General features: G+C 56.0%; 3 protein-coding genes across 13 annotated transcripts in view; 1 reads left to right on the plus strand and 2 right to left on the minus strand.

Moving 5' to 3' along the window:
• POR (cytochrome p450 oxidoreductase) overlaps window positions 1-13191 on the plus strand; it is a 74073-nt gene extending 60882 nt beyond the window's left edge. For 5 of the 6 annotated variants that reach the window (XM_082429583.1, XM_082429582.1, XM_082429581.1 and 2 more), the window contains 14 exons: window positions 1016-1064; window positions 4422-4550; window positions 6141-6290; window positions 6773-6897; window positions 7308-7397; window positions 7783-7881; window positions 8914-9030; window positions 9137-9255; window positions 11141-11322; window positions 11437-11586; window positions 11919-12189; window positions 12271-12416; window positions 12496-12581; window positions 12682-13191. In XM_082429583.1, the coding sequence (XP_082285709.1) occupies window positions 1016-1064; window positions 4422-4550; window positions 6141-6290; window positions 6773-6897; window positions 7308-7397; window positions 7783-7881; window positions 8914-9030; window positions 9137-9255; window positions 11141-11322; window positions 11437-11586; window positions 11919-12189; window positions 12271-12416; window positions 12496-12581; window positions 12682-12826 (1858 nt within the window). In that variant the 3' untranslated portion in view covers window positions 12827-13191. The remainder of the gene's footprint in view (window positions 1-1015; window positions 1065-4421; window positions 4551-6140; window positions 6291-6772; window positions 6898-7307; window positions 7398-7782; window positions 7882-8913; window positions 9031-9136; window positions 9256-11140; window positions 11323-11436; window positions 11587-11918; window positions 12190-12270; window positions 12417-12495; window positions 12582-12681) is intronic. The other variant, XM_082429580.1, reaches the window with a different exon arrangement.
• Window positions 13192-13347: 156 nt separating this feature from the next.
• TMEM120A (transmembrane protein 120A) lies at window positions 13348-19232 on the minus strand. Of its 3 annotated transcripts, none has more exons than XM_082429594.1 (12): window positions 19011-19232; window positions 17281-17399; window positions 16905-17021; window positions 15234-15293; window positions 14922-15017; window positions 14755-14844; window positions 14487-14552; window positions 14327-14388; window positions 14128-14220; window positions 13940-14004; window positions 13779-13847; window positions 13348-13629 (listed from the first exon to the last, which is right to left on the minus strand). In XM_082429594.1, exons 1-12 carry the CDS (start codon window positions 19089-19091, stop codon window positions 13591-13593), a joined length of 957 nt encoding a protein of 318 aa, XP_082285720.1. In that variant the 5' UTR covers window positions 19092-19232; the 3' UTR covers window positions 13348-13590. The 3 variants fall into 3 exon arrangements, with proteins under 3 accessions (XP_082285720.1, XP_082285719.1, XP_082285721.1); XM_082429593.1 differs by having other exon boundaries at window positions 13348-13704; window positions 19011-19228; XM_082429595.1 differs by lacking the exon at window positions 13779-13847.
• Window positions 19233-20579: 1347 nt separating this feature from the next.
• The window catches only part of STYXL1 (serine/threonine/tyrosine interacting like 1), a 62994-nt gene continuing 59646 nt past the window's right edge, over window positions 20580-23927 (minus strand). For all 4 annotated transcript variants that reach the window (XM_082429598.1, XM_082429600.1, XM_082429597.1 and 1 more), the window contains one exon: window positions 20580-20819. In XM_082429598.1, the coding sequence (XP_082285724.1) occupies window positions 20688-20819 (132 nt within the window). In that variant the 3' untranslated portion in view covers window positions 20580-20687. The remainder of the gene's footprint in view (window positions 20820-23927) is intronic.

Below are 23927 nucleotides of genomic sequence, written 5' to 3' on the forward strand. Positions count from 1 at the left end.
GCAGACACCTTCTCCCGTGCTGGGGCTTGCCTTTTATTCCCTTAATGGTGTCATTTTAAACAGAAACAACGGTATTTTAGTGTTCAGATTTGTCGCTTGGTTCAGACCGGCCATATTTCAAACATCCTAAATATTTACCATCCAGAGGTAAATCACCTTGCTGTCTTAGGCCTGAGAGTCCCTGGGGAGGCTCACTGGGTTGCTTCAGGTGGCTCTGCAGGCCTGGGGCAAGGACAGAGAGAAGGAAAAGGACCAGAAGTGGAGAGGGAGGGGCAGGAGGCCAGAGCTGGGAGGTGGAGAGTGGACGGGCATGCGGGGCAGTGGTGCCGCTCTCCGGAGGGGATGGGGTCCAGTTCAGGGCTTTAGAAGGTGACAGGGTCACAGAGAGGGGAGCAGGTAAAAGTGGTCCCAGGGCAGGGGAGGACTGGGGGGTGGGGGGGGCGTGTCTTGGGAATCCCAAGGGACTTGCTATTCAAGTGGGGCCTTGGTGGGGAACAGGGGTCTGTCGGGTGAGCAACTGGAGTGAGGACGCTCTGGGCGGAGAGAGTGGTGTTGACAGAATTCTAAGGACCATCATGGAGGGCTGGTGTGTGGAGGGGAGTGGCAGGCGAGGCTGGGACAGGTTCTGACGGGACTTGTGCACCCCTGGTCCTGTGGGTCATGGGAGCCATGGAAGGTTTCAGCGCGCAGCAGTAGCACGGTCAGAATCTTATTTGGGAAACTCCCGGTTGCCTTGAGGTGGGGACCATTGGCTGTGGATGGTGAGCGGCCGGGGAGTGAGCTTGACCCTTCGTTCTCGTGTTCTCATGTACCCGGGTGGGTCAGCCCTGGCCCTGCGAGGCGTTGGATTTGGACTTACCAGGCCCCGGAGCCTGGGTCCTGCCTCTTCCAGCCCCGGCACTGGACCAGAGGCGGCTGCTGGCGGGGGCACCACAGAGTGGAGCAGGCGGAGCTGGAAATGCCCCTCGCTGCTGCCATGTGCCTCCCGTGCCCATCAGACACTTTTATTTTTCAGGACCTCCTCTGTCAAAGACAGCAGCTTCGTGGAAAAGATGAAGAAGACGGTGAGTTTTCTCTTCGTGCTCGGCCCTGGTGGGTGTGCGGGGGCATCCAGAAGGCAGGCTTCACTGGACGGGAGGAGAAGCAGGCGGGAACCCGGCTCAGCTCCCTGTGTGTGTACTTTCTGGGCTAACCAGAGCCTCGAGGCTGCTCTGCTGTTGCTGGGACAGTTTACTCTGCTTTTTGAATGTTTACTTCTTGAACAAACCAAACTGTAAGAACAGACCCTCCCTCTGACTCAGATGCCGCCCCGTCTCCTCCCTCCCAGACCAGGCTGTGTCCATGAGCATGTGTAAACCTCACATAGCTGTGGTCCTAGCACAGCTACAATTTTATCTGTTTGTTTCTTGTTTATTTAAGTGTTGAATTTTATGACCAGGTACTTCATTCACACGGTGAAAATCCAAAACAAACTATTTAGTGGAAAGCTTCTCTCCTAGCCCGTCACCCATCACTGTCCTTTTAGTATTTTATAGATCCTTCTAGAGCTTCTTTATGCACATATAATAAAAACAAATATAGACTTTTATACTTTTTAAACACAAAAGGTGGCATATTACATACACTGCTATAGACCTTCATTTTTTTCCCATTTAATGATATGTCTTGGAGCTCTTTTCACAACAGTTCAAAGATACCTCCCGCATTCTTTATTATAGTTGCGTGATGATTCCATGTGTGGCCACAAGTACTATAATTTGTTTTAATACTGCCTTGTTGATGGGCGCTTGGAATATTTCTAATCGTTAGCTCTTACAGACAGTGCTGCTGTGACTGTGTAGGTCAGTTTGCATATTTGCAAATACAGTAAAATCCCAGAAGTGGAATTTTTGGATCAAAAGATATATGCATTTGTGATAGAAACTGCCAGATTGTGCCCCACCCCCGTAGAGGTCACGCCGCGGGACTGTCACTAACAGTGTGAGAACACCTGTTCCCCACAGCTTTGCCGACAGAGTCTACTATCAAAGTTTGGGATTTTGCCAGTTTTCTAGGTTACAAAAAAGATATTTCTGTGGAGTTCTAATTTGCATTTTTCCTATGAATGAATTTAAGCGAATTTTCACGTTATGCTGGCATTTCTTTTTTTTTTTTTTTTTACAGATTCTCTGTTCAAATCTTTTGCCCACTTTTCTGTTGGGATTGATCTTTCTCAAGGAACTCCTTAAACTTATTAGAGTGATTAACCCCTTGTCTGTGATATGAGTTAAAAATATTTTTCCCAGGTAACAGTTTGTGTATCATTCGGCTTATTGTGTGTTTGCTTGTTCGTTTTGCCATGTTAAAGTTCCTTAGTCCATTTAACTATTCTGTGACTTCTGGACTTCGAGTCATCATTTGAAAGGCTTCCCCACTCTAAAGAGATAAAGGAATTCTTCCATATTTTTTTCTAGTATTTTTATGATTTTGTTTTCCATATTTAAAATTCAATCTGTTGGGAATTTATCCTGGTGTAAGATGTAAGGTATGGGTCCAACAATTTTTTACACAGCTGTCTAAATTCCGTGTAATAAAGTCCATCTTTTCCCCACTAGTTTTATCATAAATGTAATTTCCATGGGTATTTGAGTGTAGTTCTGTATTTTCCTGTTCTGGTACTTTGATCTAGCTGTCTGTGTATAAACAATATCATACTGTTTAATTATTTTAATGTTGTATAATTATCATAACTTGTTTTAATATCTGTAGCACTAGGCACTTCCTCCCTCCCCCCCATCACTCTTATTTTTCAGTTTTCCTGGCTGTTACTTCATACGTATTCATTTATTTTAGGTAACAGTTTTATTGAGATATAATTCATATTCCATACGGTTCTCCAATTTAAAGTTTACACATCAGTGATTTTTAGTATATTCCCAGTTGCACAAACTATCACCACAATCCATTCTGACACTTTCATCATCCCCAGAAGAAACCCTATGCCCAGTAGTAGTCACTCCCCATTCCCCCACCCTGAGCCCTAAGCAACTATTCATCTTTTTGTCTCTATAGAGTTGCCTATTCTGGACATTTCATGTAAGTGGAATCATACAGTATATGGCCTTTTGTGGCATCTGTCACTTAGCATAATGTCTTCAAGGTTCATCCATGCTGTAGCATGTGTCAGCACTTCATTCCTTTTTATTGCCAAATGATGTTCCAGTGGATGGATTCGCACTTATTTTTCCACAGGATTTTTAGGATCAAATCGTTGATGAAAAAAGAGCTGTTCAAGTTTTTATTAGGATCGTGTTACATTTCTGTATTGATAGAGGGAGAACTGACATCTTGTACGCTGAGTCTTCCCGTGCAAAATCAGAGTGCCTTTCCATCTGGTTGAGTCCTTTATCACTCGGTAGCTTCTCACATGTTTCTTGTATGGCTTATTTCTAGGTACTTTATATATTTTGATGCTACCATAAATATTTAGCTACTGTTTTATATCCTGTTTTGCTCCCTTGACATCATAAGCATTATTTTAAAATACCTTTTTAAATGATCTTTAAATGATTTGTAGAAAATTCAGGAAATGTAAAAGGTATGAGTCCCTCCGTTTTATTTTGTCATTTGTACCTGTCAGTTAGGGCTCTGTGCCAGGCCAGAGACCCCTCTAGGCATTTTGGGCACTGGGAGGCTGCCGCAGAGAAACCTCATGTCTACAGAAAGGGACCGGGGAGGTGGCCTGTGCCTTGCTTCCACCTTCCAGATCTTGCAAAGCACATCTGGACCTAATTTGCTGCATCCCTGGCTGCAGGGAGTCTGGGGGATGGAGTTCCAGCTTTCCCAGAGTTGCTGCCGTGGGCACAGTAGGAGGGTGGGATGAAGAGCCTGTGAGCCAGTCTATACGGTACCTTTCCGCATTGTCTAGATGTTTATAAAGCATATGCGTTACTTTTGTAAACATCCAGAAAAACTCACCCATGATTCCCCCTTTAGAGACTCTTGGTATATTTCATGCCATTCTTTTTCCCTGTGCATTTATATGTATAAACACACACATATATGTGGAGTGGGTATGTAACAAAATTGGATTATGCTATACATAGTCTTTGATCACTTTTTTTTTTTTTTTACTGAATGTCATCTCTGCATTTTTACACATGTCCTTTAAAAATCTGCCCAGAGTGTGACTTTGAGCAGCTTGTGTGTGTAGGATTATCTTGATGGCTCCAGCTGAAGTCAGCTAGGTGGCCTCTGACCCCATCCGCTGCAGTGGCTGTGGCAGTGAGATGCTAGCCCCAGAGCGACTTAGAAAGGACCTGAAGCAGGCAGGAAAGAGGGTGCCCTTGAGGGACGTGCCTGCCCCTGTGGTCACCTAGAGCCTCCAGTGAAGCCTGTGGCCCTTGGCCCCCCACTGATCCCGCGTGTCTGCCCGTCCCTAGGGCAGGAACATCGTCGTGTTCTACGGCTCCCAGACGGGGACCGCCGAGGAGTTTGCCAACCGCTTGTCCAAGGACGCCCATCGCTACGGGATGCGGGGCATGGCGGCAGACCCGGAGGAGTATGACCTGGTGAGCTCTCGCCGCGCCCTGCCCCCTTCCTCCCATGCAGTGCAGTCCAGGGCATCAAGGAAGTCGCGTCTGGATCGTGGAGACGCTTAAAGGGCTGAGTTAGCCAAAGGGACAGACAGGAACAGGCGTCTCTTGCCATCTGTTCCAGCAGCCAGGTGGCCCCAGTTGTAAGGACATTAAGAACACCTGGCCCAGGTGTGCGCATACGCGCGTTCAGCAGCGCTCACGCTCAGCCTTCCAAGCCCTCCGTGCTGCAGGCTTTGCAAGTGCTGGGCAGGTGCCAGCAGGAGGGACTCGGGCACCTAGTGGATTGGTTGTGGCTTAAAAGATGAAAGGGTCTCAGCAAGTCAGGAGAGGAACCGTTTCTCATCTCCCCTCAACCCCCACCCGAGAACTGCAGTTCCAGGGGAGCTGGACCGAGGAGTCGGGGGGTCTTGGCTCTAGTGCCACTCTGCCCTGACTGCCCGTGTGACCCTGAGCGAGCGCCCACCGAAGGCCTTCCTTGACTCGTCTACAGAGAGGCGGTGAGGGTGTTGGGTGAGCCATCTCCAGGAACCCTTCAGCTGGGCTTTGAAATGAGGCTGTAAAGCCTCAGCTTTACACATGCTCGCATGTGTGGGCTTGGGGAGGGCCCAAGAGAGCCCAGGAATTGAGGGAAGGGCCCCCATCTGGAGCTGCAGGATCCCCGCCTTCTCCTGTCAGCCATCCTTGGCACGGGGCTCCTCCGGGCCAACACAGGACTGTCTGCAGGACACGGTCCCCACTTCCTGGCCCCAGCTGCACCCAGCCTGCCTCTGAGGGCGGTGGGGACCCGCTCACCTTGCTATCTCTCCTCCGCGCATCGGCTCTTTCTCCAGTCGTGGCTCTCCAAGGGCAGGAAACTTCCAGCAGTCTGCTTGCCTGTTTCTGAGACAGCCAGGCCAGCGGCCCCAGGTGGACTCAGTGGGCAGGGAAGGGGGGAGTGGCCCTTAGGCACCCAGGAGGGGCAGGGCTGGCAGGGAGCAGGCAGTCCTGGGAAGATGCCCCAGGGAGTTGCCTTCCTGCTTCTCCCCTGAAGGGTCATTGCCAGACATCGGGGTGGGGGAGGCAGTGTCGGGCTCTTGCTGCTCCAACAACATGATAAATGAACTTTCCCTTAGAACCACTCTCTTCTGAGGGCCAGCTGCTTCCCACATGTGCCACTCCGTCTCCCAAACCAAACCATCCCCCACCTACTCCACGCCCCTGCCTTCGGTCTTGGGGACGAGCACCACTACCCATCTGTCTTAGGACCTGGGTTTCGAGTTGGCGGACAGTTGGTTAGGAATTAGCGCGAGCCCAGGTCCTGCTGTGCCCCAGGGACTTTGTGGGATGATGCGGTTCTCCGGAGGTGGCCCAGGGCACCATGTTCCAAGTGCCAGCCCGTGGCCTGGAACCCAGCATACTTCTCTCAACACCCCAGGCCCTCACCTGTGCTCTTCTGGGCCTGCTGTTCCCTTTGCTCTTGAAATGCACCCCGTCCACTTGAACCCTGGACTCGCCCATCTGCACCCCTGCTGGGAGCAGGCTTAGTCTTGGTTGCTGGGCCTGGCCCTGCCTTTGTCTCCCCAGGGCGACCTGAGCAGCCTGTCAGAGATTGAGAACGCCCTGGCAGTGTTCTGCATGGCCACCTACGGCGAGGGGGACCCCACTGACAATGCCCAGGACTTCTACGACTGGCTCCAGGAGACGGACGTGGACCTCTCTGGGGTCAAGTACGCGGTGAGTCACCCGTGTGGGCTCATGCAACCTCCGGAACCCCGTGTCAAAGAGGAACTCCTCCAGTTCTCACCTCGTTTGATCAGCTAGGGCAGGCCCAGGCGCCAGGACAGGGGCTTCGAGCCGAGGGCCTGGTAGGGAGCTCGTGGCAGGGAATCCCAGGAAGGCCCCTCATGGGGCGACCCTGTCTTCCGCCCGGGCCTGGCCCAAGAGCTCCCCCTCCCATGCCCCAGCCCCACTTTGCTCGGGAGCATTTGCTACTGGAGACTGAAGGCAAGAAAAGAGCGGTGGGCTGACCAAGATTCTGCTGGGCAAGGAGAATCTTGAATGGGCGGGGTGAAACCCCCCTGCTGCCGCCAGGGTCAAGGCCGAGGTGGTTGAGGAGGGGCCTGGACTGCAGGTCACCAAAACAAAGCCGCCTCTGGGGCCTCACAGTGCAAGGGATCTGGCAGGGACCGCTGACCACTGGCCCCTCATCCACACAGGTGTTTGGCCTTGGGAACAAGACCTATGAGCACTTCAACGCCATGGGCAAGTATGTGGACAAGCGGCTGGAGCAGCTCGGGGCCCAGCGGATCTTTGATCTGGGGCTGGGCGACGACGACGGGAAGTGAGTGACCCCTCCAGGGCCCACGCCCTTGCAACCCACCCCCCCCCCCTCCGCCCCGGCTGTCGTGTGTCAGGAGCCACAGGTTAGGGCTGGCCGGGGCACAGGAGGGGAGGACAGAGCCATGATGTCAGCGCAACTCCGTGACCCGCCTCACCACGGGGGAGGGAAGGCCAACCCCCCCATCACCAGTCCCCACCTTCTTTGCTCATCCACACCCTCCCGGCTCACCCGGCTCAGATGGGGCCTCCCGTGGTTACTGCAGACCCTCTGGACGCTTCCTGACGCCCTGGGTTACATCACTGGGCGGGCTGGCGTGAAATGAACCCTCCAGCTCGGAGGGGTGATGGGACAGAGTCCGAGCTCTGCCGGCAGCCCCATCTGGAGCCTGGCTCATCCCCTCTCGTCCCCAGCCTGGAGGAGGACTTCATCACGTGGCGAGAGCAGTTCTGGCCGGCCGTGTGCGAGCACTTAGGGGTGGAGGCCACTGGAGACGAGTCCAGGTGAGTGTGCGCAGGTGGGCCGGGGCCTTGGGTGCTGCCTGCTGATGGGGGGACTGGCCTGGCGGGTGTGGTGGCGCTGGAGGAGGCTCCATCAGGGTGCGGGAGGCGCGCGGGCCCAAGCGCTTGGGCTGTGCCTGCAGGTGACGGTCAGGGCGGGATTCCTGGCCTCCTCTGGGCAGAGCCTCGGGCCTGCTGACGGGGCGCCCCGCCCTCCGAGTGCCGTGCTGGCCCCTCCTGCCTCCCACGCTCGCGCATCTCCTTCCTCGTGGGTCACGTCTGGCCCCGCAGCCCTCGCTGCACGTCCCATCGCCTCACAGCCTCACTCCCTCCTTGGGACCCAGCCCCCTCCCGGCCCCCGGCCTCACCCTGTGTCTCCCTTTTGCAGCATTCGCCAGTATGAGCTTGTGGTCCACACAGACATAGACGCGGCCAAGGTGTACGTGGGCGAAATGGGCCGCCTGAAGAGCTACGAGAACCAGAAACCGTGAGTAGAGAGCATGGCTGGGGCCGGACAGCTGGCCATCCCGTGCGTCCCTGCAGGGCCTGTCCTCCCAGGCCCCGTCCTGTGGGGCTTCCTTACCCCCACATCCAGGAGTGGGCCTGGGTGAGGGCACCTACGTTTCCATCTCCACCGCACAGGAGGGGGTGAGGCCTGGAGCAGAGAGAGATGGGAGGCTGCTCTGAGCCCGGGGCCCTGGGGACCCCTCCCCTCCGCTCCCAGCGGTACCTCCGCCCAGGGCGTGGCCTCAGGGGGACTGGCCCTTGCTCAGCTTGTACTTCATTTGCCCTGTAGATACCCTGGGGAGGGGGGTACCCACCAGTTCCTGGACCAGGACAGTGAGTTCAGCTCTGGGTCGAGGTGGAACTTGGGCAAAAGGGGTCGCGTCCTTAAAATCTGCCTCGATGTCTGGACGTTTTGTCCAGAAACATAGTGTTCCTCTCTGGGGTCCCTGACTTGCCCGTGGGTGCCACCCAGAATTCTGCTGGAGCCGCCCAGGAAAGACCTCCTAGAACCACCAGGCTTTGCGACCAGCAGCCCTGCTGCAGCTGTAGCCGGAAAGCCCGACATTTCAGTGACTTCACAGAGTGAAAGCGTCTCTCCTGTTCACGTACAGTCCTGGGCACCTGGGCGGAGGGGGCTTTGCTCCACACCGTCACTCGGAACCCAGGCCCCGTCTGTCTTGGGGAGCCACCTTCAAGGGCCTGGCCCTCCTTGTGCTCTGCTCACCAACGTGTACAGAGTGTGGAGGGTCCCCCAGGTTTTTAGGGACCAGCCTCAGTTTCCATGTCTGTAAATGGCGACACTGATAACCTAGCTCTACCCCCTTGCGGGGTGCCGGGAGCACCGCTGTGGATTAGGCTGGGAAAGCCCATTACCTAATTGGAGAGGTTTCCTCGTGACCCCTGGAGGCCAGCTCTGATGTTTCCTGTGTCCTATGTGGCCAGAAGTGTCCCTTGGGGTGGGAAGATTCAGACTGAAGGCCTGGCCAGTCACCGAGCTGCTCTCCCCACCCAGCCCCTTCGATGCCAAGAACCCCTTCTTGGCTGTCGTCACCACCAACCGGAAGCTGAACCAGGGAACTGAGCGACACCTCATGCACCTGGAATTAGACATCTCAGACTCCAAAATCAGGTATCAGCTGCTGCCACCCCCAACCCCCTCAAACCTTTCACTCAGGCATCCTGTTTGGGTGCAGAGCTGCCTTCCACCCTCCTCCTGAGCCTCGCATCTACCCCAGGTATGAATCTGGGGACCACGTGGCTGTTTACCCAGCCAACGACTCTGCCCTGGTCAGCCAGCTCGGCGAGATCCTGGGTGCCGACCTGGACGTTATCATGTCCCTGAACAACCTTGACGGTGAGTCCTGGGATCCAGGCCTCCCTACCTACCTGGGCCTGAGGTGGCTGGTGGGAATGGGCCCCTTGGCAAGGTCCATAGGTTGAGCTTCTGCTTAGGGCTAAAGCCTGGTGCCCTAGAAGCCCTCATAACCAAGACCCCAGTTACAGGTTGTAGAACAAACTCGGGGTCAGGGGAAAAGGTAGCTGCAGGGGCTGGCGCTCTCCCTTCTGGGGTTCCCCCATCCCCTTACTGCCATACTCCCTTGAAGGAGTGTGGGTGCCTGGAGACAGAGCCAGCCCCGTGTCCTACAGGGAAGAGAGCCACAACAGGCCACTGAAGGCCCTCTCTGGCTCCAGGGTCTCCTCACCTGTGAACCCAGGGATCCGAGTCAACAATCCTGACGGCCCTCCAGGTCCATTCAGGGTGCTCAGAGTGCAAGGGGCACTACCGTGGGGCAGGGCTGCCCGGCCTGTGAATGCCCCCAGTGCCCCCACTGTCCACTGACCTGGGGCCCAGCTCGGCCTGGCCCTGCCCCGCTCACTCTTGTCCTCAGTGACCTGAGCCTGGGCTGCTCCTTCTCAGCAGCTCCAGAGTCAGCCTTGAGAGGAGCTGCGTGAAAGGGGGCTGATTTCTATCAGAATTCATCGTGCCGGCAGTGGACGCACGGGAGTGCACGCGTGGGCCTTTCTTGCACTGGGGAGCACGGCTCTTGCGCCATCCGAGGCAGGACCTTGCTGGGGGTCAGGAGGGGTGTTGGTGCTCACTCTCCCCCAGGAGACTCCGGGCCCCTGTGAAGAGCCGTTCACTGCCAAGAGCTGCTTAGAGAGAGGGCTGCGGAGGCTCAGAACCAGAGGCACAAGTGGGGCTGCAGAGGAAGTGCCGCACCTGCCCCTGTCTTGCAAGGCCTGAGCCCTGCTTTCTGGGCTCACACAAGAGGGTGCCTGGGTGCAGGGAACACCTGCTGCTTGATGTAGGTGCTGGGTACACGAGGACTTTCAGTTCATGAAAATCCATCAAGCATTGCACTGTGACTTGTACACTGTACGTAGGTCATACTTCAGTACCAAGTTCAAACCCCTCCCAAAAATAGACCCAAACCCCTAAAGGCCGAGCCGTCCTGGGCCAGGCCCTCTCCTCTCCATGTGGCTCGGCAGCCTCATGGTGCCACGGGGCTCATTTGTGCACAGGAATAAACGCCCCTGCAGTCATGCCTCTAAGAGATGGAGTTGCTCCTGGGTCCAGTCCAGCTCTAGCCTGCTTGTGGGGAGCTGTCAGTAAAGCCAGCCTGTTGACTGTGGTAATGGAAGGCCCCTGGCAAGGGCTGGCGGGGGGTTCTGTCCCAGCAGCTGCCCCTGAGTGCACAGGATGCTGCCCCCAGAGCTTGGCCCTTGGGTGACCCATGCACAGACCTCCACGTGTGTCCAAGCATAAAAACTGACCTGGAGGGGGCTCTGCTGTCACAGCTGAAGGCCCGGTATTGGCATCGCACCGTCATGAGCCTGGAGCCCCCCCACAGTGGACCAGGTCCAGCCCGCAGCCAGGCAGGACACACGTGGGGAGCTCCCCCTCTGCAGCCCTCTCTCTGAGCAGCTCTTGGCAGGGGAAGGGGCCCCGAAGGGGCTGATTCTCCTGGGTGGGGCCAGCGACTGCCAGGCCTGCCCCGGCAATGCCCTGCCTCTGATGAAGACCGCCTGTCCAGCGTGACGCGCGAGGGGGGCCGAAGCCTGAGGCTTTGCCCCCGAAGTCAGGGAAGGACCAGAAAGAGCCGCTCTTGCTTCCAGTGTTCCCTGGGCTGCCCGCTTCCTGAGAGCAGGCCTGAGGCTTTGCCCACCCCATCCCGTGGCACCGTGCCCATCCCGGGGGCGGCCACTGACCCCGAACCCCGCCTGCCCTCTCCTTACAGAAGACTCCAACAAGAAGCACCCCTTCCCCTGCCCCACCTCGTACCGCACGGCCCTCACCTACTACCTGGATATCACCAACCCGCCACGCACCAACGTGCTCTACGAGCTGGCCCAGTACGCCTCAGAGCCCTCGGAGCAGGAGCAGCTGCGCAAGATGGTCTCCTCCTCGGGCGAGGGCAAGGTGGGCCTGCCACTCGCACCCCAGCACCCCCAGGCCATTCCCCAAGCTGCGTGGGCCCAACTTCAGCCCTGTCCCCTAGGTCCCCGTGTCTCACCTACGTCTGCCTCTCCCCAGGAGCTGTACCTGAGCTGGGTGGTCGAGGCTCGAAGGCACATCCTGGCCATCCTGCAGGACTACGCGTCCCTGCGGCCCCCCATCGACCACTTGTGTGAGCTGCTGCCTCGTCTCCAGGCCCGCTACTACTCCATCGCCTCGTCCTCCAAGGTGTGGGCTCCAGGCCTGCCCGCTTATAGAAGACATAGTGTTGGCTCCTTGGAGGGGCCGGGGTCCCTGGGCCACAGCCCCAGCTCTGCCCCCCGTGGCCAGGGCAGTTCACTCGAGACTCCTGGGCTGTGTGTCCAGAGCTGCAAACTGCTCTGCGGCCCCAGTGCCGAGAGCCAGTCAGGAGAGCTGCCAGGAAGGGGCCTTTGAACAGGTTTGGGCGCCGCGAAGGGTGTAAAGAGGCGCTGAGCAGGGACCCCCGCGGCAGGGTGGGTGGCAGGAGGGAGGGGGCCCGCGGCACCGCCACACTCACTCCGACCGTGCCGCCCCGCCAGGTCCACCCCAACTCCGTGCACATCTGTGCCGTGGCCGTGGAGTATGAGACCCAGTCGGGCCGCGTTAACAAGGGCGTGGCCACCAGCTGGCTGCGGGCCAAGGAGCCCGCCGGGGAGAATGGCCGCAGGGCCCTGGTGCCCATGTTCGTGCGCAAGTCCCAGTTCCGCCTGCCCTTCAAGGCCACCGTGCCTGTCATCATGGTGGGCCCCGGCACCGGGGTTGCCCCCTTCATAGGCTTCATCCAGGAGCGGGCCTGGCTGAGGCAACAGGGTGAGTGTACGGGCCCTGGGCGGGCGGGCGGGCGGCAGGGCTGGGACTGGGGTTCCACATCCCCGACTGCTGCCGCCCCAGGCAAGGAGGTGGGGGAGACGCTGCTCTACTACGGCTGCCGCCGCTCTGACGAGGACTACCTGTACCGCGAAGAGCTGGCCAAGTTCCACCAGGACGGCGCCCTCACCCAGCTCAACGTGGCCTTCTCCCGGGAGCAGCCCCAGAAGGTGAGGCCGCGGGCAGGCCCCCGCGGGGCGGAGGGCTGGCGGTGTGAGCAGCCCTCCTCACAGGCGCCCCCACCCCCAGGTCTACGTGCAGCACTTGCTGAAGAGGGACGGGGAGCACCTGTGGAAGCTGATCTACGACGGGGGCGCCCACATCTACGTCTGTGGGTGAGTGAGGGCAGAGGCGGGGCGGGGACAGGGCCTACCTGCCCGCGGGGGAGGGGGGGCCCCCACCCGGCCCCCAGCGCCACCTCCTTCCCGCCCGCAGGGACGCTCGGAACATGGCGAGGGACGTGCAGAACACCTTCTACGACATCGTGGCCGAGCAGGGGGCCATGGAGCACGCCCAGGCCGTGGACTATGTCAAGAAGCTGATGACCAAGGGCCGCTACTCCCTGGACGTGTGGAGCTAGAGTCACCCGGGCCCGCCCTGCTTTGCGCCTCACGCCCTACAGACTTGCTCCCCCATGTAATCGCTTTCCTCACTCCCTTCTGCCAGTCGCCTGGGTGGGTTCTGCTGGGCCCTGCCACAGGAGGCAGGCCCAGCGACTGACAGAGACTGCTCCAGGCCCGAGGTGTACCCTCGGACCCGCCGGCCCCAGGGGGCGTGGCTGAGGGTGACCGGGCCAATGCTCCGCGGACACCTCGGGCCCTCGGTGGCTGAACGGAAGGGGCGCCTCCTCTCAGCTGAGTGGGGCCTGGCCCCTCCCCGTGATTTTCAATGAGTGTAAATAATTTTAAATAACCTCTGGCCCTTGGAATAAAGTTGTTTTCTGTATTTACCTGGTATTGCTTGCATAGATCTGGGGCCTCCACCTGGGTCTCCTTAACTCAGACCCCAGAGAGACCTCAGGAACCCCCGGACCCCACGCTGTTGGTGGCACAGAGCCCCCAGACCCCTGTCTTACCAGCAGGAGAACACACACCAAGCCTCTCTGAGCCTCTCGCCCTTTATTGAGGCCGCTGGCCCCCGGCTCCCGCAGGCGGGGACACAGGCCCGGGTCTTCCTCTCCAGCGCCGCCTTCAGGGCCCACAGAGCCCACAAAACCCAGGGGAGAGCAGACAGACCCTCCCAGACGAGAGGAGCCCCCACCCCCTCAACACGTGGCGTTCAGAAGCCCCTTCCAGGCCGGGGGTGCCGTAGAGAGCTGTGCCGGCAGGCAGGGAAGGCCCAGCCTCATTCTTTCTTGCTCCCGTGCTGCTGGTGGTGGAACTTCTGGTGTACAACCCGCAGGGTGGTGAAGAAATTGCCGAGGAAGAGGAGGAGGAAGGGGAAGCCACACATGAGCACCTGGGGGAGGAATCGGGGTCAGGACAGAAGCCAGGCCCGGCCCTCCTGGCGTCCTCTCCAGGGGCCCGGCTCACCTGCCACTCCTTGCACTCGGGGTCCCGGGCCAGGTTGAACAACGTCAGCGCATTAAAAAGCTGCCAGAACTGGGAGGGAGGGCGGTTTTTACACACAGTCCCTGCTCGAACCAGAGCCGGGGACGGACAGCCCGATGGACAGGGACACTGGTACAACTTACGTGTCCAAAGAAGAGGAAGGGCAGCAGGAAGGTGAGGCCCCGCCACATCCAGGACTGGAAGCCCTCTGCGGGGGGCACAACCAGGACAGAGACGACCCCACCACTCAGACCCAGGTCAAGAGGAAAGGACTTTGCCCTTCCAGCTCCTCCGTCAGGATTCCAGAGAGGGGCGGCCACGCCCGACTCACCCACAGTGAGGTCCATGGTGTGCCTCTCGCCCAGGGCCCGCAGGCGGTACAGACAGCCGCTCTGGTAGTAATACTGGAGGAACTGCACAAAGCCTGGAGGGCAGGGGGACATCAGGACTGGGCTGGAGTCCCAAGTCCCTTTCCCGCCCCTCCCGAGGGGGGCCAGTCCTAAGCTCAGCAGGACCTCTGAGACACTCACTCTGGTACATGGAGAAGGACAGGAACTGGTTCCGAAACTTCTGGTACATGAGGCCATCGGGCCTAAGGCAGAGAGCAGAGGGAGGGGTCGGGGCTCGGGGATGCCACCTCTCCCTGCCCCGGCTCCCCCGGAGACCATGGGACCAAGCCGGCCCACTCACCAGGTCAGCATGACTCCTGACAGGAACGTGGACACGTAATGATGGAAAACCCACCAGCCTTTGATCCTGCATCAGGAAGCCACCGTCACTCCTGTCCCCTCAGCCCCCAGGATCAGTGCTCCGGGACAGGAGGTGGAAAGAAACCAGTACCCCAGCTTCTCACAGGGCCACGGCACCTGCTGCCCTCCCCTCCCCCGCTTTCTAGGGCAGCTCCAGTGTCACCCCCCCCACCCCCATCCCCGGGAGCCGGGCTCCGGCCCGCGCCCACCGGGAGCCGTTGTTGATGAGGATGCTCTCGCGGATGGTCAGGGTGCAGTAATACCAGACCAGCAGGAAGTTGAAGGCAGCGTCTGTCACCCTAGGGAGGGGTACAGAAGGTTGGTGCCAGAGCCTGGAGAGGGCACAGGGTCCAGCCCCGTGCAGCAGGACACCCACCTGGAGTTGAGGAGGAAGCGGCAGGTGAAGGAGATGAGGATGAGGATGATGGTGAGGTAGAGCTTGAACTTCTCGTACTCGTCTTTGTAGGCAAACCTGGGGAGGGGGGAGGGGTACACACTCGTGGGACACGCTGGGATGCTGGCAGGGCCCACCCACGCCTCTGGACACACTGCTGTGGTGGCATGGGGCCAGCATGGGGGAGCAGCCCCTGAACCCCAAGCTTAGCCAGGGAAGCTGGGGCAGACTGGAAGGGACCTGGGGCAGTGGACGGGGAGTAGGGTTGAGACCCCGCCCACGACAACAAATTACTTAGCCTGCTTGCTCAGGAGTGTCACGTTGACATTGCCCAGAACCAGGCTCAGATACAACCTGCGGGAGGGAACACCAGGTGAGAAGAGGTAGCCTTCAGCCCCAAGTCCACGGCAGCAACCCACACCTGTGACCACACCACCCTCCTCCCAACCCACAAGGGCCTCCTCGGAAACCCTGGCTATATTCTGACCCCCGAGCGCCCAGCCTCCCACCCACAAGGACCCTCTCCCTCGCTGACGCTCCCAGGCCCTCCTGACCCTGGTCTCCCTTCCCGAGCCAGCTGAGTCACCAAGCCCTCCTCCATTAACACGGAACCACTTTCTTGCCAATCCTTGCATTGCCATCACCTCACCATCTAAGCTTGTCTCATCCTCTGCCAGAGGAACTCCGTGAGGTGACTGTAGGTTACAGTCGTATTAAGCAGCTGTTCCCATATGGGCTCTTGTTCACGCTCGAGCCGTACGCACAGGCTCAGAGGGGTTCAGGGACTTGCCCGAGGCATGAAGAGATTATGGGGCACAGCTGGGGCTGGGGCCGGGCTCCCTCTCCCGTGCTCAGCTGTGGCCTTGTCCAACCCTCTCCCACATCCTCCATCCTGTCTCTCTCCGGGCAGGTGACATCTCCGCTGCCTCCTCACCCTCATCTCTGCAACCCCCCTCATCCCAGACAACAAGGGCCTACACCCACCCTTTCCCACCTCCCCAGGGACTTCCCTCCATTGTTTAGTGCACCTCTTCTGGGTCTCTCCCTCTGCTGGCCCACCTCTCAGCAGGTAGATACGCTCAAGTCTTTCCTATGTACAAAGTTACACACACATCCAAACAAAAGCCACTCCTCAACTCTCATGCCAAGTTCTAGTCACTGGTTTCTAGTTACCAGTTTCTCCTTCCACTCACAGCCAAGCTTCTGAAGCACGGCCTAAACTTGGCTGTCTCCTCAGCTCTTCTGTCATCCCCAGTATCAACTTCCACCCCTACCCTCCTGTGAAGCGGTTCTCTCCAAGGTCACCCTGACTTCCAGGAAACATTTCCCCTTCTGTATTGCATTTGACTGCCTCCCACGCTGCCCCGGGCCAACTGATCTGAGACTACTGGCCAGTCCGTCCTTCCTTGTCTTCTGGGACACGCTCTCTCCCAGTTGTCTTGCTGCCTGCAGTCTCTGCGGGATTGTTTTCCCTAAGCCTAGGCTTCTGCCATGTCCTCTGCTGTGACTGCAGCTGATCTAAGTGCATGATTGACCTGTCACTCTCCCCTGCCCACTGGGCCAGAGGGAAGCTCTGCAGGCTGGCTCCCCCTCTGGTCTCATTGCAACCTCTTACCTCCTACTGTGAGCTATGGCCATGACACCTACTATTTCTGCCTTCCCATGTCTGCCTGGCTCACTCCTCTTTATCCTTATGACTCAGCTCAGGCACCACCTACTCCAGGAGGCTTTCTCCGACCTCCCAAGTGGTTAGGTACCCCTCACTGTGCTCCCCCCATTCCCTACACTTCCCGCACAAAGCACTCATTGCAGTGAGCTGTCACTGTCACTCAGGCTGTCCCTGAGACAGGACTGTGTCTGACTGGTCAGCCCAGAGTGGGTGCAGGAAACCAAGCAGAGGAAGACGGTGCTTCAGGCCTCCCTCTCAGAAATGGCTGTGAACTGAGCTTGGGGGAGGAATCTTACCCATTCTGCTTGGGCAAGTAGGCCTCCATATCAAAGAAAAGGCCTTGTCGCTCCTTGATCTGGTTTTCCAGCTCCTGCGCAGCTTTCTCGGCCTCTGACGGGAGGGAGGGTTTACATCTGCAGGTGCGGCCACAGAAGCCAGAGTCAGAACAGGGGACCCCCACGTGTGATATCACACCTGACACCTGCGCGGCAGGAGAGCAAATGCAACCCAGAGAGGGGAAAGGCCATGCCCAGGGACATCTGGGAGTCAGTGCCAGCTCTCTACCCCACCAGGTCAGACACCCACCCCCAGTCCGAGGCCACAGGGTATGGGGGGGGTGGGTATGATGAGGTATGGGAGGGCATGAGGGAGTATATGGGGACAGGTCCTAACTTCTTTAGGACAAGGGCCAGCTCCTGGAGCTGCTTCTTCTGCCGAGTGATGGAGCTGGTACAGTTGTTCTGCAGCTTGGTCAGCTCCTCCAGCTTCAGGCGGTACAGCCGGTGGGTCTCCTGAGAACCAGGTCGGGGTAAGGCTCAGGCTGGCTAGGGGGCTCCCGAGCCAGAGCCTGCTGGGAAGGAGGTGGGGCATGGACTCCTCCAGGGCTCCTTGGGAGGGTCTCAGCAGGAAAGGAGACAGCCAGCTGTGCCAGCCCAGGGAACTCCCTGAGGGTACTCTCTCTCCAAGGCAGGCAAGGAGGCAGGGGTCTCCCTGTAAGCCCAGAAGCCCCCACAGTACCCCTCTCCCAGAAACAGGAGTTCTCTGAAGGTTTTCTTAGTCTCAGCCCATCTACTAGTTGTTCCCCCCCCGCCCCTCTGGCTTATCCTGAATCTGGATTCTAGGCTCATGGGTCTACCTTCTGGACCAAGCAGGCTACCTAAAGCCATCCCTGGCCCTCTCAGATCCTCCTGCAAGTGCAGGGGAAGATGAGGCTGTCCAAGATGCCTGCTGCTCTGGCACTCGCAGCATCTTCCTCCCAGAGTAAAGGTCATCAGGCTTTACCCCTTGGACCTCTTGCTATAAGACCATTCCTCTACCCTTCCCCCAACACCTTTGACCCAAGGCTTCCCAGAGCACTTTGCCCCAGTGGGTAAGTCTTGAGAAGGAACAGCCTAGAGATGGGGCAAGGGGCAGTGTGAGGAAGGTCAGGCAAGGGCTGAGACCAGGACAGTGGTGACCAGGCTGGGAAGCACTAATGGTAGCAGCTTGGCCGGGCCAGGGGCAGTCAAGCTTCAACGTGGACAGGAAAGGGCTGGAACCAGTCCAGGAGAGGCAAAGTCCTGATCAAGTGCCCAGCTGACCTGGGCTCTACCCTGCGTGGGTCTTGTTTCTCATGCCCAGGAGGGGCCACCTCAGCCTACCCCCAGCCACCACACTCTCCTGTCTGCCTTTCCACAGAACAGCACAGTGGCCCATACCAGCCAGGTCCAGACGATTCCTCCCTTGGCTTCCCACTGGTCTCAGAGAGATTCCAATCCCTGTCGAGCCCGTGAGGTCTCTTGGCAGGGTCTGGCCCACCCACTTTTCCCCTCACTCTCTGCAGCAGCCACGTGGTCCTGTCTCGGTGGGAGCTGTCCTTCACCCTGGATGGGCCCCGCCCCCATCCAGGGACTTCACCTAAACACCACTTCCCCCGACCTAGGCCAGGCTGCCTCCCGGACTGCTCCCCAGCCACACTCAGCCCAGACCGCGCGGCCCGAGGGTGGGGAAGGCGCTGCTCGCCGATCCGGCCCGGCCGGCGCCCACGGCGCATTTGCTCAGTGACTGACACAAGACTGGCCCCGGTCAGCTCGGACTCTCCTGGGAGGGGACCGGGTCGGAGTCGGGGCCTCTTTCCGAGGCCTCAGAGGGAGGCCGGAGGTCCGCCTGGGTCAGTGGGGTCACTCCGGGGTCGCGGCGGCCGCGCGGGGAAGAGGTACCGCCGCCGAACATTCATTTGAGGCCGAGAGGAGGGTCCAACCGGGGACACCAGGACCCGGGGCCTCGCCGCCGTCGGGAGCGACACCAGGGTCCCCGACCCCTGACCCCGAGCTCCCCGCTGCCCGACCCGGGGCTGCCCGACCCTTGACCCAGAGCCAGATAGACATGGCTCGGAACCAATGGGGGCCCGCATCAGCACTTACCTGGATGCCGTGGAAGTCCTGCTGGAGCTCCTCCCAGTCCCGCAGGCAGTCGCCCAACGGGCCCGGAGGCGGGGGATGCATTGCTGCCGGGCCGTGAGCCGGACGAGCCGAGAGTCGAGGACAGAGCCGCAACCCCGGCGGGCCCGAGGCGCCTCCGCCTCCGCCGCCTCCGCCGCCTCCGCCGCCTCCGCCCCCGTCAGCTTCCGGGCTCGAGCCGCAGCGACCACCAATGCGGAAAAGCCTGGAGCGGCGAGCGCGCTGGCCCCGCCCCCTGCCTGAGCCAATCCGGGACAGGGGCGGGGCCGGGGCGGGACCACGTGCTCCGAGGGCCGCTCGCCCGGCTGCTCCCAGCTTGGAGGGCGGTGGCAGCCCCCAACCGCGGCACTCCCGGTGGCGCCAACTGTGTGGTGCAGCCAGCAGTGTCCTTGCCTGTCAGGCAGGGAATAAACCAAGGCCCAGGGAGGTGCCACCTGCCTCAAACACTTTCTCCCTTGGGAAGCTGCTCTTTGGCAGGGAGGGAATTCCGAGCCTCTTGGATTTTTACAAGGGCCCCTTTACTGTCTCCCTGTCTCCAAGTTCACAGCTAGTGTCCCTTCCCACAGCCACCAGACTGCCCTGACTAAAACACAAAGCGAATCCCCACCATGTCCCTGCTGAAAACTTTACAATGGCTCTGCCCTTCCTGCCAGGAGGTCCCTAAGCCATCGCTCTGCAGCCATCCCAGGCTCTGTTCCAGTTCAAGTCCCGACTAAAGCCTGCACTGCCTGAAAAGCCCTTACCCCTCTGGCAAAACCCCAGTCTTTGAGGGCGTGGGCTCCTGTTGGGGCACAGGGGAGTGCTACTCTAACCCTCTGCAAAGAGTCCTAGGAGGCAACATGGCGTTCACCTGTATGTCCTCAGCCCTGCCCAGGTGTCAGGGAATGTTTGCTGGATGAACATGGACCGACATGTTAAATTCTCCATCAGTCCCCTTGTCTCCTGACTCCAGGCTCGTTCTGTGGGCGCTGCCAGCACTCAGAAGCACAATCACAGGAAAATTCCTTTTGAGACCAGAGGAATTTCTAGAAACCTGGTTGTGAGGGATGGGAGGGTGAGAATCTCTTCTTGGTGAACACAGCCAGGCAAAAATGAGTGAGGAGCAAGGAAAGGACATCTGTACAGGTGATGGAGCAGTAGGGAGTGCTGAAACTGGGGATGAGGCAAGGGTATGCCCTTGTGCCAGGAGCCTCTCAAAGCTGTGAAGCCTGCGGCCTGAGCCAAGGCTGAGCTTGGCATCTCTGGGGCTGGGGGATCTCCACCCATGGATGGGCATTGTGACTGTGGAGCAACACAAGGCTGGGGGAACCCTTGGAGCTCCCACCAGGCAGCCTCCAAAGGGTCCACGTTATGGGGGACATGAGCGGCAGCTGCTCTGGCAGCCAGATGCTCCTCCAGAAGCAGCCTCAGGAGTGCAGTGGGGGTGGGTCCAGGATGCCCCAGGGATGGGGGTTCTCGCTGAGTCTGAGCACCTCCTGTGCTGGCACAAATGAGGAACCTGGGAAGAACCACTGCGGGAGGCTGACACAAGGCTCCAGGCAGCAAAGGCCTTCTCATTCCTGGTTACACACCCTGGCCCACTAACCACAAAAAGCTCCCAAGGCAGGTTCTTCTGGACCCATAGCTGAGCCACAGAGAAAATCAGTAGAGTGGATCCAAGATGTCTGTGACGATGTCTCCAAGGACAACCTTCTCCCACTCTGACAGCTGAGCCACCAAAGCCCGATTTGGACGCATGTTGGTTTTACACTTCTTGACGTAGGCCCAGGACCTCTGTGAACCCAAGGAGAGAAAAGCAGGCTTCAGGATTGGACCTGGGCCCTTTCCACCTTGATCACAGCCAGCTCAGGAGGGACAGGAGGCACTTGCCCAGGGGTCAGCAACATAGCTTAAGGACAGGACAAAGAAACAGCAGCAGCTTGGGGTTAATAGATTAGGGCAAGGAGTTGTAGGAGCTGGCTCTGCCTGGGGCAAGCCCCTCTGCATTCTGAATATAGAGACAGAAATCATTCTTATGTCAGATGGCTCCAGTGAAGGTTGAGAAAACATATGTGAAACCTCCTGTGGACAGGAAAGCACCATGCCCATGCCTGGCACTCAGTGCTGCCTCAACAAAGATTTGCATTGTAAGTGGATAAATGAATGGAAAGGGGAAGAGAACTTTGGCAAATTCTCTGAAGAAGAAAAACTGAAGCTGCCTTCTTTTAGGTGCCCACCCCAAAATGCAGGAAAGGTTATTACATGAAGGAAGGTGACCAGCTGGTCTCCATCTGGATTGAGGATAGAGGAAAAAGGAAAAGGCAAAAGCAGTTCCTCAACAAACTGTGGAATAGAAGGAAACTATCTTAACATAATAAAGGTCATATATGAAAAGTACACAGGTAACATCATAATGGTGAAAGACTGAAAGCTTTTCCTCTGAGATCAGGAACAAGGCAAGGATGCCCACTTCCACCACTTCTATTCAACGCTGTACTGGAAGTTCTAGACAGAGCAATTAGGAAAAAAAGAAAAGGCATCCAAATTGGAAAGGAAGAAGTAAAATTATTTCTGTTTGCAGATGATATGAACTTAATGATCTTGTATGTTGAAAACCTTAAAGATTAAACACAAAAAAACTGTTAGAATAAACGAATGTAACAAAGTTGCAGGATACAAAATCAGTTGTGTATCTAACTAACAATGAACAATCCGAAAAGGAAATTAAGAAAATTTCATTTACACTAGCATCAAGAGAATAAAATACTTAGGAATAAACTTAACCAAGGAGGTAAAAGACTTGTACACTGAAAAATGCAAAATGTTGCTGAAAGAAATTAAAGAAGACTAAAATAAATGGAAAGACATCCCAGGTACATGGAATAGAAGATTTAATATTGTTAAGATGCAAATACTACCCAAAGTGATCTAAAGATTTAATGCAATCTCTATCAAAATCCCAACAGCGTTTTTTGCAGAAATAGAAAAATCCATCCTAAAATTCATATTGAATCTCAAGGAACCCCGGAATAACCAAAACAATTGTGAAAAAAGAGAGACAAAGTTGGGGGTCTCACACTTCGTTATTTCAAAACCTTTTAAGTTATTACAAAACTATGGTAAAAGAATGTGGTACTGGCATAAAGACATTTAGACCAGTGGAAGAGAATAGACAGCCCAGAAATAAATGCTCACATATATAGTAAAATGATTTCAACAGTGGTGCCAAAACTATTCAATGGAGAAAGGAGAGTCTTTTCAACAAATGGTGTTAGGAATACTGGATATCCACATGTAAAAGAATGAAACTAGTGTAACCTTACACCATGTACAAAAATTAACTCAAGATGATGGAAGGCATAAAGTAAGAGCTAAAATTATAAAACCCTTGAAAGAAAACATAGGGGAAAAGCTTCATGATATTGGATTTGGCAATTATTTCTTGGATGTGACACCAAAAGCACAGGCTATAAAAGAAAGAACAGATTGGTTTATATCAAAATAAAAAACTTCTGTACATCAAAAAAAAAAAAAAAACCTTCTGTGCATCAAAAGACAAAATCAACAGAGTGAAAAGGCAAGACAGAATGGAAGGAAACATTTGCAAATCATATACCTGTTTTATGTTTCAACCTTATTTCAAACCTTTTAAGTTATTATTACAAAACTATGATAAAAGAATGTGGTACTGGCATAAAGACAGACATTTAAGACCAGTGGAATAGAATAGACAGCCCAGAAATAAATGCTCACATATATAGTAAAATGATCCCAACAAGGGTGCCAAAACTATTCAATGCAGAAAGTGTTAATATGAGGAATATATAAGGAACTTCTAAAACTCAACAACAAAAAACAAACAACCCAACTAATAAATGGGCAAAGGACTTTGAATAGACATTTCTCCTTAGAAGATATATGAATGGCCAATAAGCAGGCAAAAAGATGCTCAACATCACTAATCATTAGGGAAATGCAAATCAAAACTATAATGCTATACTTCCTCAAACTGATTATGATGGTACTATAAAAGGAAAGAAAGAAAGGAAGAAAGGAAGGAAGGAAGAAAACAACTGTTGGCAAGGATGTGGAGAAATTAGAACCCTTGTGCACTGTTGATGGAATGTATTAAATGGTACAGCCTCTGTGGAAAACAGTATGGAGATCCCCCCCCAAAAATTAAAATAAGAACTACCATATGACCCAGTAATTCGTCTACTGGGTATATACCCAAAAGAGTTGAAGGCAGGGTCTCAAAGAGATATTTGCACAACCATGTTCACAGCAGCATTATTCATAATGGCTAAAACATGGAAGCAATCCAAGTGTCCATCAATGAATAAATGGATAAGCAAAATGTGGTATATACATACAAGGGAATATTATTAGCCTTAAAAAGGAGGGAAATTTTGACATATGCTACAACATGGTTAAACCTTGAGGACATTATGCTAAGTGTAATAATCCATTCATGAAAAAACAAATACTTTATGATTCCACTTATATGATGTACTTAGTGTAGTCAAAATTACAAAGACAGAAAGAAGAATGGTGGTTACCATGGGCTAGGGGGAGGGGAGAATAAGGAGTTATTGTTTAATAAATATAGAGTTTCAGTTTTACAAGATGAAAAGAGTCATGGGGCTAGGTGGTGGTGATGGCTGCACATTATGAATGTATTTAACACTACTGAATTATATTCTTAAAAATGGTTAAGACAGGGGCTTCCCTGGTGGCGCAGTGGTTAAGAATCCGCCTGCCAATGCAGGGGACATGGGTTCGAGCCCTGGTCCAGGAAGATCCCACATGTCGCGGAGCAACTAAGCCCGTGCACCACAACTACTGAGCCTGAGCTCTAGAGCCCGCGAGCCACAACTACTGAGCCCTTGTGCCACAACTGCT

This window comes from Balaenoptera physalus (assembly GCF_965194825.1).
Source record: "Balaenoptera physalus genome assembly, chromosome: 16".
Classification (NCBI taxonomy): Eukaryota; Metazoa; Chordata; class Mammalia; order Artiodactyla; family Balaenopteridae; genus Balaenoptera; species Balaenoptera physalus.